The sequence below is a fragment of the Dendrobium catenatum genome, unplaced genomic scaffold, assembly GCF_001605985.2.
Source record: "Dendrobium catenatum unplaced genomic scaffold, ASM160598v2 fragScaff_scaffold_586, whole genome shotgun sequence".
In the NCBI taxonomy this organism is placed as follows: Eukaryota; Viridiplantae; Streptophyta; class Magnoliopsida; order Asparagales; family Orchidaceae; genus Dendrobium; species Dendrobium catenatum.
Window position 1 is genome coordinate 1,324,832 of NW_021319048.1, and position 19,817 is coordinate 1,344,648.

Sequence of the window (19,817 nt, forward strand, 5' to 3'; positions counted from 1 at the left end):
TTTATCTTTTGCAAGCTCAATTCTCTTTTGCAAACTTTTAAAAGAAGTTCTTAGTTGTGAGTATATCTTCTAGATATTAGAGAATATGAGCACTCTCTCTAACATAGGGAAGAACTACCCACAAAATAAAACCAAAAATCATATGATCAGTGCAAAGGCAAGATCTTAATTAATTTGAGAGATATATAAGAACTTTGGATATTATGCACAAGATAGATTTTTGTAGCAAGATAAAAAGAATCTTAGTTTCAAAAACCATTGGCTAAAATGAGTTAGACTTTTGTTTAGAGAAGAAAATCATACCACTAAACAAGGTTAGAAGGAGGGAAACCATCAACGGTATTTCTCCCTTTAACCGATTTAGAAATGCTAAACATAATCTCTAAAACTCCAAAAATTTTAAAAGCTTGAAAAGTTCATCATATGGAAAGAAAGCAAAGTGAAAACAAAATACAACAAAAAAACTAGCACACAACCAAAAGACTAAAACAACACTAATTAAAAAATTTAAGAAATTTTATGAAGCAGCATGTTTAAGCATTTTAAAATTGGCTTGATCGTCTAGGACGATCTCACGATCATCCCAGCTGATCAGTACGAATCAGAGGAAAATCGTCCAGAGCATCGCCCTGAATTCAAGCTGGCCGATATTTATCATCCAGGAGTAACTAAGGTTTTTGAACAGATCAGCCCAGCCGATCCTTAGATCGTCCAGGCCGATATGATCATATCAATCATCCTTAATTACTTCCTTGATTTGTCTGATCAATTAAGGCATAATTATAAAATATCGTCCAGGCCGATCCAAGATCATCCTGGCCGATTACCAAAAATACATAATACCTTAAATGTTTATGGCGGCAATTTATTTCTATTTTAAGCTTATCGTCCAGGCCGATACACGTATCGTCCAGGCCGATCGGTTAATGACGGCTGCCTTAATTAAGAATATCTGATTAGAATTTTTATTTTTACTCAGATTGTCCAGGATGATGTAAATATCGTCTTGGCCGATTTGAGTAAAAACAGAATTTCTAAGTCTCTCAAGTGTGTGTGTAGGGTTACTTAGCATCAGTCTCTTTGAACATTACAAATAGACTTAAGAAGAAAAAAAGCAAAGTACAGACTGACAAAATCCTAACCTACGCAATGTTGATCTGGCTTCGTTTGTTCGTCCAATCTTTGATTCCTGAAAAGTTAGAAGTAACGTGTAGTCCAAGAGAATCAATAGTGTTTGTCAATCATCAAAATATATGTCATGAAAATAGATTTGCAATAATAATTACCAACTAAAAAGGACTGACCATCAATATGGGATTCAACCAGCCTCACGGGAGGAGGCAAATCACCCTCTAAAAAAAGCACACCATCCTCAACAGTAGAAAAATTATTCGAAAAACCCTCCAAAGGAGGCTTGGAAGGAATTAAAGAAGAGACCGCACTTACAACCGTAGGCTCCAAAGCCTTGGAGGCCACAAAACCAAGGTTAATCATGGGCGAATCAATATCCCCAAGATCAAGCACAACTTCAAGGTTATCCGAATTATCCACAGTTATTGCATCATGCCATTTATCTTGATCTATGGGAGAAAGAATCTTGTTAGAAGGCACATCATCTTCAACAAGCATATGAGAGGAATTAGGGACTATATTAGGAGATAAAATAGGATCATTAGAAATCATTATAGCATTAATAGAAATAGTAGGAACATTAGGGATTTTATCCAAATCCAACACATTAATAAGAAGAACATTACAATCCTGCTGTGGTTCATCAGTATTAACAACCATATCATTAGAAAGAGCGGCCTCATCCCCATGCTCAGTATTGTAATCCTTAAAGCCAGAAGCAAAGGCAACCTCAAAATTTTGAATCAACGGTTCCTTAGAGCCATAACCAGAACCAGACCCCGCACCTAAATCATTAGGTTCTTTCAAAAAATTTTCCCCATGAACCAGGCCAACATTAGAAGTAGAAGGCCCTTTATCCTTACGAAGATTAGGGTGCAAACGAAAACATTCATTAATACCATGTCCATGCATCCTACAATGGGAGCAAAAGATAGGAAGATTTTAAAAATCCACTTTTTGGAAATACCCCTTCAATTCTGATCCCAACCAAATTTCTTGAGGATGCTTTTTGGATACATCAAGATCAACCAAAACTCTAGCCATAGAAGGTCTCGATAACGAAGCAGTAGCTTGATCAATTTGTAAGGGTCTACCAAACACAACAGCAAGTCCAAATAGAATATGAGTATTAAAAAAATATAACCGAAGGTTAGGGAACGATATCCACACCCGGGAAATAGGAGATTCCTCCCTCACATCAAAATCCGGTGACCATTTAAGCAACTCTTTTGACACCCATGAACATAATACAAACGACAAGAAAAAAATATGACTATAATCCAAATCATTCGTAAGTTGTATTGCTATGTGACTAGGATCCAAAAGCCCCACATTAAACGGACCAGAAAGCTTAAGTGTGAGAAAAAAATTATGAATAACATCTAAATTCGGACGACGCAGAACAATTTTTCTGACAAGGGTAAAGGAAAAAGGCTCAGCAAGCTGAGAAACCACGTAATCTTCAAAAAATAGCACATGACAGCCCTTAAACGAAGATCTCACAGAAGGAACCCTAGCAGCCGAAGAAGATGAGCTACCTGAGACAACATCTTTAAAGGATCGATTCTTACTAATCAGAACCAAAGATGCCAGAGGGATGGATGACGTAGGAGACGTCATCCCCCCCCCTCCACAACTACCAACCGAACCAAAAAACACCACAACGACAAGAAGAAAAAAAATAGTCGAAGGAACGAAAAGAAACCCGAAGAAGGGACAGAGCCAGAAAAGGAACGAAGTTACCACAAGGAAATAGATCAGCACAAGCAAAGATCACCGGAAGAGACCGATCAGAGGCCTCGAGCAAGAGCAGAGAGAGCACCACAAAATCGCCCAGGTGGTCAAATTTTTTTAATAATGCTACTTGTCTGTCTTTTTAAAGATTTTTTTGGCTTTTACAAAAAAGTGTGAAAAATTTCTTTAGGATTACTGGATTCAAATTTTTCCAAGGACGATACCCAACCCTACTAATAGGTGTTTAGTAGAAGATAGTTAGAGAACCAAGTGAGAACATGTTTAGTATAGAGGTTAAGTTGAAACCTCTAATATCTTTGTGAATAATTCCTATAGTATGATGTCTAAACTATGCATCTCACCTCTGGTTTATAGAGTTAAGAGGGCTACATGAAAGATTGAGCATAAAATAAATAGAAAAAATAGTCCATGCTGTGTGATCAGTGCAAATAGCATAGATATGTGAACTAGCTAAAAAGATGTAGATGTGGACCCCTATCTTTGACGATCCCTTCTCTTTGACAAGTATATTGGGTGAGTCTTTAGGAGAGGCCATTTTGGATGGCTTTCAGAACTTGATATATAGGGCAAGTCTCTAAAGGTGAGTCTTCAAGAACATATTATAAGTCCTGGAGAATAGATGGTGAGTCCTCTTGGCTGAAGCTGTTGCTGGCTTGGGATGAGTTTGATACAAAGAGTTATTATGGATTCTATATGTGGGTGCTTCTTGTTACTTGATCCAAAATACCCATGGGAGGTTGGTGTTTTTGATTGTGAACCATTTCTATGGGATAGAGAATTATCTTAAGAAGACTGCTCTTTGGATCAAAAACCTATTGGAAAAGACCTTTGGAGGAGCCCAACAAGGAAAATTGCACATTTGGTTTTATCTTCTAGGGGTGAATCTGTATATTTTGATGTCCATATGGGTGAGTAGCTACTTGCCCACAAACTAGTGTTAGTGAATCCTTTGGACGACAAAGATTGCTAAGGGTGAGTGCTGATTTAACTGCATGCTCTCCGAAGCTGTCCCATGAATTGGAATATGATGAGATACATATGAGTTACATACATTGGCATGTATGTGTACACAAGGATATCCTAATATAATTTATGTCAAGTTGGCTTAAGGGCCTTTAGATTTAAATTAAGATTACTATTTATCTATAATATCATGAATGGTACAAATCTCATAAGAAATCCAAAGGCAAAGTTCATCATGAAGTTATATTTTCACAAAAAATTTAGCTCAATCCCACCAAAGATATTTATATTTAACTAAATTTTTCACTAAAAGTTTAATTTTGGAATATGAGACTGCATTTATTTAGAAATTTTAGAAGATTAATTCTATGTATACTATATAGTGCATTATTTCCCCCAAATGTAAAACTTTTGTTTACTTAAATAAAATTGTTATGCTCCTCTTTATTTAATGATTAATTCTATTGATGCATGCATGTGATCAATGAATTTGTAAGCTGAATTATTAATTCAATTGATGCATGCATGTTATCAATGAATTTGTAAGCTGAATTATTTTTAAGATGTAGTTGCACTAAATTGAGAAGATTTGTTACTTATTTATTATATATAAAGGGATAATACAAAATAAGTATACTAGTTATGAAGAAATAAAATTGAAAAAAATAGGGCTTAAAACTAGATGTATTCCCATTTTTATTCAAAATATTCTTTAATCATATAAATTTTAGAAAAAAATCTAGAATATAATGGCTCTTCATGCATACTACATTTTCCTTTATCATCCCATCTATGGGATAAGAAGTTAGAGTTCTCTAAAGAGCATCATTTCTCATATTTGATTGATGGAGAAGCAAAATTTAACGGAGCATGGTAATTGGTCTACAAGGTCTATATATGATAGGGGTGTCAAAAGGGGTCAATGGGTGTGTCCAACCCGAATTGACCTGGGTCTAAACGGGTTGATTGTAACCCGACTCAGTTTTGTAAATGGGTCAGGAATTACAACAAGAAAAGGACCCGTGCGGATTACCAGGTTGACCCGAACCTAACTGAGAACCCACCATTGCATATTCCATGCATTGAGTTTGGACGCGAATGCAAGTGGCTGAGTAGGAATGTGCACGCGAGGTGAGAGGGAATGGGCAGTACGTAGGGCTTGGGAATGACCGCATGATGCATGATGATGGATTTAGAGACTAGCGTGACCACATTGGCATGAGTGACCTAGTGGGAATGCCCAAATGAGGAAAGCTCGAGCTGTAGGTGAGAAAAATGTGGGCTGCAACCAATGGATTTCAGGGTCGAGTTGTGACTCATGAGCACAGGCATAGGGGTCGATCATCTAGCACCGTGAGGGGGGGGGGTTTGCATGAGTGGGGTAGCCAGTGTTAGTCAAGGATGATGGTTGCGAGGTTGATTTAGGTCAAATCGAACCCAACCCGATTTGTAAACAGGTCGAAAACTCAAACCCGACCCATATGTCAAATGGGTTGACCCGAACCCATCATTTTTTGGGTTTGGTCTGGGTCAGGCTTTGGGTCATGTCAAATATAGATAGCCTTATTAGTTCATGTGTGTGTGCGCATACCAATAAAAGGAGCATTTGAACTTGTGTCAACAACTATTTGTTCTCAAAGATCAAGCTAAACTAAGAGCCTAGAAAAATTCACGCGAACTTCTTAATTACAATCAACCTTATTAGAGTAATAAATTCATTATGTGAAAAGAAAAAAATTAAACAAAAGTGGTACTCGCTAAACAAAAACTAGTAGCCAAGACAAGGACACTGTCTCAAGCCATCCTAATCTATCTTATAATGCGTCAAGAATTAAAATTTTAAGTTCATAGGCCACATTAACAAACATATTTATTGACTTATATTCCACAAATACATTTCATAATAAATTAACCATTGTAGTTTATGGAAATACAATTGTGATTAATTTGAATTTAAGATAAATATCTAGGTGTGCTCAACAAATATTACAATCAAAAGCATGCATCAATCATTTAATACTTCTGCTCTCCAATAAATTAAGGATATATATGCGGCATAATATCATTTTTCAATATTCTACTTAAGCAAATACTTGATTACACCTGGAATGTGAAAGTTAATCAAGTAATCATCCCATTCAATGTGCTTGGGATCACAATCAAACAACTTCATCTCATCATTATTCACCATTGCCTTTCTCAAACTTTCTAAGTTAGAATCATCAAAGCTGCAGTTAATCACAATATTGAATAAGAATATTGTCGATATCTCAAATGTAACGAATATAATTATTTATTACTCATAAGTAGTAAACTTGAGCTTACCTTCCTTTAAATAATGTATATGGTGCATAGATATCAGCAAGGCGGATCACATGTTATATTTCTTCCAATATGTGTTGAATTGTTGAGTAAATAATCCAAAAAGAGCTAGATTTATCAAGCGCAAGCCCTTAATAGGAAACCACAACACCAAAGAATATTGTGTTAACTACACACCCTTGAATAATAAGCTCAAGTTAAAATCACATATCAAGAATTACATACTATATATATAATAAAAAAAATTCTAAAATAGAAATAGAGTTTACCTCAAGAGGTAGACGATAGTGAAGAAGCATGTATCTATGAAAAATTGGCATTGTTCTAATGAAGTGAAATTTATTTGCCTTGATTTCCTTGCCATCACTACGAGTCGGACGGTTCTTCGCTATATATTGGTAGAAACATTTTTCTATTGTTGAAAGTTTCACCAAGTTTCTTACAGATGAACTCACATGATATATGACTTCTGAATGTTGATTTGAATGTGTAGCTATTGCTAAAATCATGGCATTAACCACCATGTCTCCAGGAATCTATCAAAGTTAGCATGCTTGAATAAGTTATAATAATAGAGCTAATTTTATCTTGACGTTGTGATATATTGTAGGTGTGTAAATTTGCCTTTATTATGTATATGAAACCAATATTTCATGTAAGGCAGTATTATATCATTATCACCTTAATCTTATTTTTCTTACGATTAAAATTTAAGATAGTTGACTTGAAATTATTATATGGTTGGTACAATCAGCATAGGAAGATGTTGTTTATTATTTAAGAATAAGAACAAGTTGTATCATAGTATAATATATGTGGAAAAAAATATGTAGCAAACAAAATCAGAAGGCTTTCTCCAAAAAAAAAAGAGTTTATTTTTTAAAAGAATAAACCATAGAAATACGCTTAATTTAATCTTATTATATATATATAGACACACACACACATATACATATATATATCAACATATTTATTTTCTTGTAAATATTTAGCATCAATGCAAATAAAGATAACTGACCAAATCTATAACTACTTCTGGATCTCCTAAAAAGCATAAAATATCTCCTTTTGCATAACCAAGTATTACACTGTCAATTGTCCTACAACATTAAGTGAATGTTGACTTAGATCAAGAAGCAAATGTTAACATACAAAAACATGGGAAGGTATATATGCACTTACCTACTCCTTCTATCCAACCTGTTAATGAGCCTTTATAGACACTTGTTATAATTGTTGGGTGCATGATAACTAGTGGCTTCTCTCCTCTTAAATGACCTAAAAGAATTTCTCCCATGGCCTTTGAAAATACATAGGTGTTTGGCCAGCCATACATTCTAGCCCTATAAGAAAAAATAAAACAACTTAGTAGCTTAAGATAGCATAACCAACAAACAATTAATTTGGATAGCTTATAATAACATGGCAAAACTGATAACAAAATATTATATCAAAGTGGTTGTATGGTTTATTGGTGGAAAGCCTCCTTCAATGATTAAAGAGCAAAAGTAGAAAAAAAACAAGTTATAACCAATGATTGCTAATTAACTTGCAGTCCTTCACCAAGCTAATTCAGATGAAATTATACACATATTATATAATTTCCCCTAAAATTACAAAATTACCCTTTCTAAGTAACCTATTAATAAATTTCCATAAAGAATAAACCTTGATAACAAGTCACATGAAGAGCTAAATTTTATGTTCAAATTTTGAAATTTGTTAACTAATCACTCAAATCAACACACAGACTTTCTTTCTCTCTATAAATATATTATAACAATAATAGGTTTGGCTTGAATCTGTGAAAATTTGATTTAAAATTGACCAAGTTTCATAAACCCAAGCCTTGCTAGCACAAAGTTAATTTTTTTTATTCAGGCCTTGATCAACCCATTTGAACTCGAGTCATAGTCGCGTCTAACAGCTCAATATGATCAATAATGATAAATATTAAAAAGAGAGTTATACCTCATTTTGCACGTGCTATGTAGCAAATTTGGCATCCTTAGCTCTCACAAGAAGGAAGAGTTTCTTCACATTAGGTTGAACTCTAAGAACCTTCTCCACAAAGACTTCAAACCAAGCAACAAACAACAACTTGCGTTAGAACTATATCTTTAAACTTTTGAAAGTGCAACCAAGGCTTTGTTATTTAAAGCAGAAAATTTTTGTACTAAAATGCTTCTTTAAGAAGCAGGAAGAAAGCAATCTCAAATGAAGCCTAAAACAAAATCTCATGTTATATAAGGCATATTAATAGACGAAATGGTTTGTGAGATAATACTCTTTGCTAGAAAAGCAGTGGCACCAGTGACAAAGATGCTCTTATCCTTTAAGTACTGAACTATACTACCTATCTCCAACGTGAGCCAATAGTTTTTATATAAAAACTATCAACAAAGAAATATAAGGAATCAAAGAGATGTAGATTTAAGAGAAGTTTCCTTAGGCATTTATATATACAAGATGGGATGGCATATGGCATATGTCCAAGAGATATCCTTTTCTTAAAGTGATAATTAATATGGTCATAGAATGGCCTTGTATTATTATTATTATTATTTCAATCGTGTTAGGGTTTTACGCCATCCATTTTCATTTCACGCGCCGTAGCTCTCCTCTTCTTCGCTGCTTCGTCTAGGGTTTTTGAAGTTCTCTTCTCTACAGATCTCCTCGATCTGTCTCTATAGATCTCCTCGATCTATCTTTACAGATCTCCTCGATCTGTCTCTGGTTTCCTCTTTTCTCCTTCTCTGGCATATTCTTAGTCCGTGGTTTCATGGTGTTCATCGTGCACATCTGCTTTGGCTCAACAGAAATACTTACATCTCTCGCTGTTTGTATCTCTCATCTTTTTCCCTTTCTTCTCCTTTTAGAAGCATGATATATGAGATTATGAGCATAGGAGAGATTTCTCTTGCTGTGTTGCGAAGTTCCGGCTCAATTTTCTGGTTTTTTTGGTCCAATTCAGCTGGGTTTTCTATTAGTTTACTGTAGTTATGCACTTATGTTCACTTACTGCTATATTTCTGTTCAATCGAGCCATGTCAAGCTCTATGTTCTGGTATTTTTGTGCAATTTCTGATGTTATTTCTGTGCAAACGAGCTAGGTTGAGCTCTATGTTCATGTATTTATGTGCTGTTTCTGCTGTTATTTCTGTGCAGTTTCTACTATTATTTATGTGCAGTTTCTGCTATTATTTCTGTGAAGCTACCACTGTTATTTCTGGGCACTTTTTGCTGTTATTTTTGTGTAGTATCTACTTTTATTTCTGTGCAGTTTGCTGTTATTTCTATGCAAAAGAGCCAGGTCGTGCTCTATGTTCTGGGATTTCTGCGTAGTTTCTACTATTATTTCTGTGCAGTTTCTACTGTTATTTCTGTCCAGTTACTGCTATTTTTTTGTTCAGTTATTGCTTCTAGTTGACACCCATAGAGTCTTAGTTATTTTGATGAGTTGTTGTTCAACAACATATTAAGAACTTGCAATTATTTGGTCGTTATTAGTTATTACTTATTACTAAGTATTTGGAGTAACAAGCCCTTAACCCATTAAGTATTGAAGTCATACTTCTTTTTAGTGTAGGATGGTTGGCTTGAGCAGTTAGCTAGCCGTTATAAAGTCTCAATGTGTTATGTGTATTTTTTTTAAAAAAGAAATTTTATAAATAGCATTATGAAGTTGTAATATTTTATAATTTTTTTTGTTAGATGGAGGATTCAAATACCATTCATGGGAATTCTTCTTTTGCTGAAAATGAAGAACCCCAGACTTGTGAAATACCTGTAGAGCCCTCTAACGATCAATGTAATGATGCAACAGTTACTAAGAAACGGCGAAGAATGACCTCAGTTGTTTGGGGCCATTATGAGATGTTACCTATTATAAAAGATGGAAAACAAAAATGTAAATTCAAGAAATGTGGTACTACTTATCTATGTGATAGAAAAAATGGAACCAGTAATCTTAGACGCCACCTCGAAAATTGTAAGAAAAGAAATATGCGTGATATTGGACAGTTGATTTTACAAAACAACACTGAATCTTCAATATCTATGTCTGATGACAAGTTTGATCATGATGTATTTCGTGACTTGTTTACTGTTTCTATCATCATGCATGATTTACCATTTCAATGTGTGGAATAGGTTGGACTTCGAGCAATTTTTTTATATCTTCGTCGTGACTTGCAATTATTTCTAGAAACACTGCTAGAAATGATTGCAAAAGACTATTCTTTAAGGAGAAGATTAATTTAATGGAACAGTTATCTAGAAACACTAGCAGTATTTGCTTAACATCCGACCTTTGGACATCTATAAATACTGATGGTTTTATTTGTTTAACTGCTCATTATATTAATAATGATTGGCATTTGTAAAAGAAAATTATTACTTTTGTATTCATGCCACCTCCCCATGATGGAATTTCATTGTTTGAGCAGTTACAGTTGCTTTTGGTTGAATGTAAAATAGAATCCAAGCTCTTCAGTATTGCTTTGGATAATGCTTCTGCAAATAATAGTTCAGTTGATTATCTAAGAAATCATTTGAATTTGCATGGTGCCTTGATAATAGAGGGTGCTTTTTTTCATATACGTTGCATAGCACATTTAATAAATCTTGTAGTTCAAGAAGGTTTGAAAGACATTGATAGTGCAACTACGAAAATAAGAGAAAACATTAAGTATGTTAAGGGATCTCAGGCTAGAAAACAAGAATTTCTTGATTTGGCTTTACAAAGTTGCTTGGATGGGAAACGAGGTTTACATCAGGATGTACCAACCCGATGGAATTCCACCTTCTTAATGCTTGACAGTGCAGTTTATTTTAAACGGGTTTTTCAACATTTAGAATTGGTTGATTCTAATTACAAGAATTATCCAACATCTATTGAATGGGAAAGAGCTGAAAAGATTTGCAAGTTTTTGGAACCTTTATATAAAATAACTTCTCTTATTTCTGGGTCTAAATATCATATAACAAATTTATACTTCCCTTGTATTTCAACAGCTTATGCGGAACTTAAAAATGTTTTGGGCAGTAGCCATCAGACCCTAAAGAAAATGGCTACTGTAATGATTGTAAAATTTGAAAAATACTAGTCGGAATTCAGTGATATTTTGGCAGTAGCAGTGATTCTAGATCCGAGATACAAAATGACGTATGGTGGCAACTACCTCTCCGAACTTAGGAAGCTGAAACTCAAGTTAATTTTATTGTGTGCTGACTACTATACAAGCATGAATTCTTTATTAGGAGGATGTACAAGAAACAATGAGGTTACACAAGGGTGTCCTACAAAGATTAAGTCTAAATTTTTGAAGGTTCTTTGTTGAACTTTGTACGTATATTTACCAATTTATTTATTTTTGATTTCTTTTTCTAATACCAATCCAAAAAATACAGGATTTTGCTTCATTTCAGAAGGATGCTTATACACCTAGGAAATCTAAATTAGATATCTACCTAGATAAACCTAAGCTTGATAGCAGTATTGATTTAGACATTTTAAAGTTTTGGCAAGGGAACCAATATAGATTTCCTAGTATTTCAGCAATGGCTCGTGATGTACTATGCATTTCAATAACAACAGTAGTATCTGAAAGTGCATTCAGCAATAGCGATAGAATTATAGATCAATACCGAAGTGCATTAAAACATGATATTGTTGAGGTACTAATTTGTGCTAAGGACTGGTTATACGGAGAGCATGGTGATTATTCATTTATGTTACATTTTTTTGTGAATTTATTTGCTGTCTAATTTTTCTTTAAATTGATGTAATGAACTATTTTTATGGTGCTGTCTCTAAACAGCAGAAACTGGTTTGATGGTTGGTTGCTGTCTCTAAACAGCAAAAACTAGTTTTATGGTTGGCTACTTGTCTGTGTTGTTGTTGGGTTGCAAGGTTGGTTGCTGTCTTTGGGTTGTTGCTGTCTTTATGCATTTTGCTGGGTTGGTTGTGGTGGTCGGGTTTGGTCTCTTCATTTGGTTTTTTTGTTAGCTGGACCATGTTCTCTTCTGCTATCTGTCTGCCTAGTGTTGTGTTTGTATAATTCCCGGATCATTATTTTTGGGGATTATCTGTTTTGTGGAGGTTCCTTTTCATCAGATTTTTTATTTCTGTATGTGCCTTGTTGGAGGGTTTTTTACCCATTTTCCAGATGTCTTGAAGTGCTGGGATAGTTTGCTCAACATAAAAAATAGTTGAAACTGCATAGAAATAATAGCAGAAACTAGTTTGATACTTTGATGGTTGGCTGTGTTGTTGGGTTGGTTGCTGTCTTGGTGTTGTTGCTGTCTTTAAACATTTAGGGTGTTGAGTTTGATGTGTTTTGTTGGATTACATTGGTTAATGGGTTTGCTGTGTTGTTGCTGGGTGCTTCAAAAGCCCAGGGATGTTGTGCTGAACAGAACAAATAGTAGAAACTGCACAGAAATAAACTTATATGATGTATTTTATATGATGGTTTGTTGGGAGGTTTTGTTGAACAGAAAAAAATAATAGAAACTGCACAGAAATAACAGAATAAAAATAAATTTAGTGGTTTCTCTGGCTGGTTGGCTGGGTAGCTCGGTTTGCTGTGTTGGCAGGGAGATTGGTTGGCTGTGTTGGCACTTGTCAGGGAGATTCTTTTGCTGTTATTCCTGTTTTGCTGTGTTGTTGCTGGTTGGCTGTGTTGATGGTTGGTTCCGAAAGGATTGAAAGTTGAGTAGCGATGATGAGTACCCTTCTAAGCTTATTGTGAAGTCAATTGTGGGAAAAAAGTTATTGCAACCAGGTGGCATTTGGAGGGTTAATCTGAGGTAATAACTCAAGCATTCAACTAATTCATGGATTTCAAATTATATCTATTTAATTGTTTATATTTTTTGCAGTTAGCTTATTTCTATGAGGGCAGGCCGTAGGCACAAGAGTCAAGACATCAAGGAGTTGAATATTTTGTAAATTGTAATTATGGTTTGACATTTTTATAAATTGTAATTATTTGTGTAATTTATTTGATAGTTTAATATTTTGTATAATTTGTATATTGTAATTAACAAATTGGTTTTGATTCGTAAATAAAATTTTTATTTATGCAAATTTTTGTTTATAATTTTATGTGTATCTGTTTTTGAATTTTTTTTTGAAAATAACTCGGGTTAACGGGTCATTCCGGGTTGACCCGAACCCGACTCGGGTCAGGTTCGGGTCCTGAATATTGACCCGTATCCATAATCGGGTCGGGTTCGGGTCAACCTGTTTAGCTTCTGGTCGGTTTGGGTTAGACTCGAACCCGACTCGTGACCCAGTTTTGACACCCCTAATTCAAGGCATGCCTCTATTCTTTGAAATCAGTCTGGTTCTCTTCTTTGTTCAGAAAGAAATACATTCTATATAATTAAGGCTTCATTTGCGATAGTTTTCTTATTGTTTCTTAAAGCAGTTTCTTAGTACAAAAATTTAATTTTTTGTATTAGAAAGTTGCTTTAAGAAGCAGAAAGAAAGCTGTCACAAATAAAGCCTAAGCCTCTTGTTGGTAGTTATACTTACATAATGCAATAGGATTACTTATGAAATTGTCGTATTTATGAAATTGAAGAAAATAGCTCTAATCATATCAATGGAAACAATATGGTGATTTCATATCATAAGGACGGAGCCAAAATCTGTTATTAGCGGCAGCATAAATTAATGATATTTAAAATACTCTTAATTTTTTTTTGGATAATTTTTTTTGCCTTTTAATTTAATAGTTTATATGAAATAATTTTCCGATCATTCAATATCAGTATTTATTTTTTATAAATTATTAAATTAAAAAAATGTATTAGTTGTTTAACATTAAAATCTACTTTTTTTTCTTTAAATGTTTAAGTATTAGTGTTATTAAAAAAGAAATTTATAATGTAACCCAGAGATTGTTATCCTACTATCGACAATACAGAAATATAGTTTATTAGATTATCAACTTTAAAATTACTGTCAAAAGATATTTGAAATTTAAAATTTTAAGGAAATCATATATTATACAAAAATATAATCTCATCGGTAACAAATTATTCTAATTTATTAATAATCAAATTATTAAGCATTAAAAATAAATATTAAAACTTTTATTATTTATTATAAAATAGTTATCAAATACAATTAGATTAGATAATTTTAAAATTACTACTCGTAATGAATTACATTAGTAATAATGTAATATTGAAGAAATCTGATCTTGGTATTACTTGTAGTTGTAATATGCTGTAACTAGGAGAGGAATGAAAGTTGAAGAAGGGAAAACAACAATGACTATAGTAGAAAAGTAAAGCCTAAGGAAGCTTAATTATGGCAAACATATTTGGCATAACTTTCCATTGTTTCTCACCCTTTACTTGTTAATTGTAGCTAATATATAAAGGTTTTAATACTGAGTACTTGAGACAGATAGAGTGGAATAACTTTAATGGTGTTGATTTGGTTTCAGAGAAAGCTCCTCTTGGCTTGGAGAAATTATTCTGTGCGGACACCGAATCATCCGGAGGCGAATCAGAACATGCCATGTCACCCGGTACACAATAAAAAAGTGATGTGGCGCGTTCTGATTCGCCTCCGGATGGCGTCCGTATCCCCACAGAATATTTTTACCTTTGTTTGTACTAATGGAATGTCATTGTTAATTTTTATATAAAAATAGTTATTAATCATAATAATTAATCTCTTCCCCTTCCTCTCCTGCATTCACATTCAACTTACACGATTCCACCTCCTCGAAGTTAGCCTCATCTCCACTCAAGACCTCTTCTCCTCTTTTAGTTCCATGCGCACCTACATCGTTGTCTAGCTCCGCCACGATCGTCGCCTATGCACCTGCCTCAACCCCATAGGCCAAACCGACCCCACTTGGATAGAAAAGTTTGCCTTCAGGCATGTGGTGGTATGTGCTCCCAGTGCCTCCATCGTGGCTCTGCCAGTGTTTATATGGCTATACATGTGTAAACTCTTTAGTTCATATGGCTATATTTTTCATCCTCAGAATCATAGCTTTTTGAATAGAATTATTTTTTAACCAAACACCACACAAAAATAGATAAATTTCTAATGCAATAATATTAAGACATATTTAAACAAGTGCCCTAAAATTTTCAGTAAAAAAACTATCTACATAAATATAATTTGACCTTAGTATAATCCTGTGTGCAATTATTTCTGAAATTAGAGCACGTTTATTTCGATTGCACAATATGTATTCTGTATGGCTCATATTTTCTTCTAAATTTTTTATATGTAAGAATAATCTTCTTATTTGTTTTTCGAATATCCTAAAATTTATAATTAATTAGTTATTTACAAAATAAACCAAAATGAGTTAGTGGGTCAGATTCAGGATGATCTTTTTGACCCATTTCTTAAACGTGTCCAATTTAGGTTGACTGGTTGATGGGGATATCGGATCATGGAAGATTTACCAGAGACGTGATCGTCGATATACGGCCACGATTGATTCATTGTATTTCTAATTATATAATGTATTGTTTTATTTCTATGTCGTGTAGTTTGTTTATTTTATTTTATGTCCTTTATTTCCCGTTGTACCCTTCTAGTGAATGAGTGTCGTATGTAAGCCCTGAGGGCATTTTAGTCTTTTATTTCTTGAGTCTTGTATTAGGCTATTTATAACCCACAGTTCTATTTTATGAGCAATGAATGATTGATTGAAAAGTTTCTTCTTGCATGAGTTCTTGTGAGAGCTTGAGAGTTCTAATGGAGAGAGATCCCTATGAGAGGTAGATTGGCGCAATACCCACCAACCTAGATAAGTCGGGTTTGTGGTTTCGTTCTTGTAACTTGTCTTCCCACCCTTTTCCCCTCCACCCTCATCTAGCCGCCGGTTTTCCCCACCCCACCCGACCCCCCCCCCATACCTGAACCCTACTTCCGCTGGCCCCAAGCACCTAGCTGCCGGCCAGGCCCCTCTTCCCCATTCAAGCCTTATTTCCTAATTTAGTTGGTTCAAATTTGGGTAGATTTGAAATTCAAATTTGATTAATTTGAAAAATCTTTCCTAATTTATCAAATCTATTTTCACCCCCTCCCTCACCCTCTCTCTCCATACCCGTCTCTCTCTCTCTCTCTCCAATCTCCTCTCTCCCTCATTAATACCTCACATGAACTCAAAGCTTTAATTCTCCCTCCAATTTCTCTATCTCCTAATTATAGAAATCTAAAATTTTCTCTCAGATTTTGGATCAAAATATAAAATTGTTCTCAGATTTTTGGATGGAGATTTGGGTATTGTTTCCTCTCCACTTGCAAGAGAAACTTCTTTCTCCTCGGCACATTCAAGAACACTAGCAAGACGAGAGGAGATTTGTTCCCTAACTCCCATGAATGGCGGATCCAGAAATTGAATACGGCTTAACTTGGGACGAGGACGGCTTCACCGATATTCTTTAATCAACCTTCTTCGACATTAATACAAGGATCAATCACACTATCGAAGACTATCTAGAGCGTATTTTGGACACCCTAGTGGAAGAAATCGACGAGCATTTTGAAGGCGTTGAGTGGAGGATCTCCACTGCTCCTTGAAGAGAGGTTCTCTTCTCCCCTTTTAATACCATTCTTGAATCTAACTTTCTCTTGCATTTGATTGTAGTCACGAAGGACGACTCCTACTGCTCATGCTAAGCTTAGTAAATGTAGGGTTTAAGTGCACCTTTATGCTTATTAATTTTCATTGTTAGATTAGGGATTGTATTGATACTACTATGTTGCAAATGTGTTTTCATGGATTATGCTTTTGATGTCAGCAAACACTACGACTGCCTTTTTTTATTAACATTTTAGGACCACAAGATCGGACGGGACTCAGAACCAGCTCAAGATTGGGTATACTAGGACTGAGTCAGTATGTTATTTTCTTTTTCCCCTTTTTGAGTCAATTGTAACCATTGAAGTGTTCTAATGCTAAGTAACCCTACACACACACACACACTTGAGTGATTTTTTCTGTCTGACTTTGAATTTCTGTTTTTATTCACCTCGTCCCGGACGATATTATTATCGTTCTGGATGATAGGGTTCAAAACAGAAACCCTAATCAGTCATCATAGTTAAGATAGCCGTCATTAGCTGATCGGCCTGGACAATACATGTATTGGCCAGGATAATAGGCTTAAAATAGAAAGAATCAGCCGCCATGATGTATTTTGGCATTCTTTATTTTTGGCAATCGGCCAGGACAATCTTGTATTATCCTGGATGATATGATACAATTATGCCTAAATTAATCTGGCATTTATGGGAAGTAATTAAGGATGATTGATACGATCACATCGTCCTGAATGATCGCGAGATCGGCCGGGACGATCAGTCCAAAAAACCTTAGTTACTCCTGGACAATCGATATCAGATAGCTCAAATTCCGGGCGATGGTCTGGACGATCAGATCGGCCAGCTCAAATTTTGGGCGATGCTCTAAAGGATTTCCTCTGATTTGAACTAATCATCCGGGACGATCGTGAGATTGGCCCGGACGATCAAGATATTTTGGAATCGTCTAGAACTCTATTCAGAGCGATTGTCCGGCCGATAGTCTGTGATTTGAACTAATCATACAGGATGATTTATTATCTCCCTGGATAATATGAACAACTTTATTCTATTCATCCCAGATCGTTCTGACTGATTAGGCTTAAATTGCATTGATGATATAGGACGATATTAATATCGTCCTGGACGATAATGTCGGAAACTTGCAATTAATGAGCTATTTTGAAGCTCTTTTATTTAAGAGCTATTGTTCAAAGTTTTGAATAATCTATTGCTGCTGCCTTGACCTGAAAAAGCCTAGAGGAGAGGAGAGAGAGGGAGAGAGAGAAAGGATCTTGTGAGGGGGAGCTTGTGAGGGAGATTCATAAGGGTTGCTCCAAGCATGATTCCACTTCTTCTTCCACTAGAGTCTCTTGTCCTTGGAAGGGTTGGGAGAGGTAAGCTTTAGCGATCGATCAATTTTCTCTGCTTGCTTCAGGAGGAAGCAAAAGGAGTTGGGTTCTCTGCCTTGCCGGGGGTGGCAAAAAGGAGGTTTTTGTAAGGGCTTCTCCGCTTTGATGTGGGAGAAAAAGGAGAGTCACTTTGGTAGTGCAATACTCAGAGGGAACCTCCGGGGAGTGGACGTAGGTCGAGTTGACTGAACCACTATAAACCCTTATGTTCTTTTTTCTACTTCCGCATTTAATTTTTGCCGCACTTATTTTCTGTGTTGATTTTGGTTTGAGCTTTGTTGTGCTTTTGTTAAAAGATTTTTTAAAATACCAATTCACCCCCCTCTTGGTTAGCCTTGGGTATGTTCATAAGGGCCTAACATCCCTAACTAACTTTCAAGTGGTATCAGAGCGGGATTCCTAAAAACTGAGTTTGAAAACCTTTTGAATTTTGATCTATGGATAACTTTAAGAATCGTAATACAACTGAAGGATACTCTATTACACGGCCACCCTTGTTGGACAATCTACCTTTTGATTTTTAGAAAACTCGCATGTCTACTTTTTTACAATCAACTAATTATCGCATGTGGATCCTAATTAAAGAAGGATATTCTTCACCTTCTCGTGAACTTAATGAAATTAGAACTGAAGTGCCTTTTACTGATTGGACTTTTGATAACTTAATGCGAAGTGTTTAAACTATTTTTTCTATGCTTTAAAGTCTGAAGATTACATGCATGTTTTTACTTGCACTACTAGTAAAGAAATTTGGGATAGATTGTGCATTACTTATGAAGGAACCAATGAAGTTAAATAATCTCATTTGAATATTTTCTTGCATGATTACGAACTTTTTCGTATGAAACCTTCTGAATCAATTTCTGACATGTATACAAGGTTTACTCAGATTGTAACTTCTTTGTATGCCTTAGGAAGAGAACTTTCAAATTATGAAAAAGTGAACAAAATTTTGAGATGCTTGCCTTCCTCTTTTGATGCTAAAATCACCTCCATTACTGAATCTAAAGATTTGAATACTTATTCGATTGACAACTTACTTGACTCACTTATTGCTTTCGAGCAGAGGTGAATCAAGGAAATCTTGATGTAGATGAGAAAAGAATGGAGAAAACTGTGGCATTGAAGGTCAACAACACGAACTCTGATTCTTACGGATCTGAAAGCGATGACATTGCCTTAATTACAAGGAAATTCAAAAGATTTATAAGGAAGAGTCACAAGCATCATCAAAATTGGAGGAAAGGTAAGGATAAAAAACATTCTAAAGGATCTTCTGATGTTGTTTGTTTTGAATGCAGGAAGCCTGGACATGTTAGAGCTGATTGTTCTACACTTCAGGATCACTCTAGCAAAGAAAAGAGTGAGGAGAAACATAAGTTTAGAAAGGACAAGAAGAGAATTCAAAAGGAATTCTAGGTAGAATCTGCTTCTGATTCATTTGAAATTGAACCTGAGGAAGAAACAACAAACTTATGCTTAATGGCAGAAGATCATCTTGATCAATGTGAGGAAGAAGAGGTATGTAAACTAACCTATGATCAATTATTTGAAATTTCCGAGAAAATTCATGCATCATACAAAAAACTTAGGAAAACTCATGGCAGTTTAAAATTGGAGCTTTTGAATTTACAAAAAGAGCATGAAATTATTCTCAAAGA

The 19,817-nt window shown here is 34.9% G+C and overlaps 1 protein-coding gene across 1 annotated transcript; it reads right to left on the minus strand.

The window, feature by feature from the left end:
- Window positions 1-5,926: 5,926 nt before the first annotated feature.
- Window positions 5,927-14,527, minus strand: LOC110099295 (probable fatty acyl-CoA reductase 4). The gene is made up of 9 exons (XM_028694857.1): window positions 14,521-14,527; window positions 8,459-8,527; window positions 8,159-8,246; window positions 7,594-7,602; window positions 7,350-7,514; window positions 7,190-7,271; window positions 6,627-6,707; window positions 6,175-6,178; window positions 5,927-6,057 (listed from the first exon to the last, which is right to left on the minus strand). The coding sequence occupies exons 1-9, from the start codon at window positions 14,525-14,527 to the stop codon at window positions 5,927-5,929; spliced, it is 636 nt and encodes a 211-aa protein (XP_028550690.1).
- Between the last annotated feature and the right edge of the window lie 5,290 nt (window positions 14,528-19,817).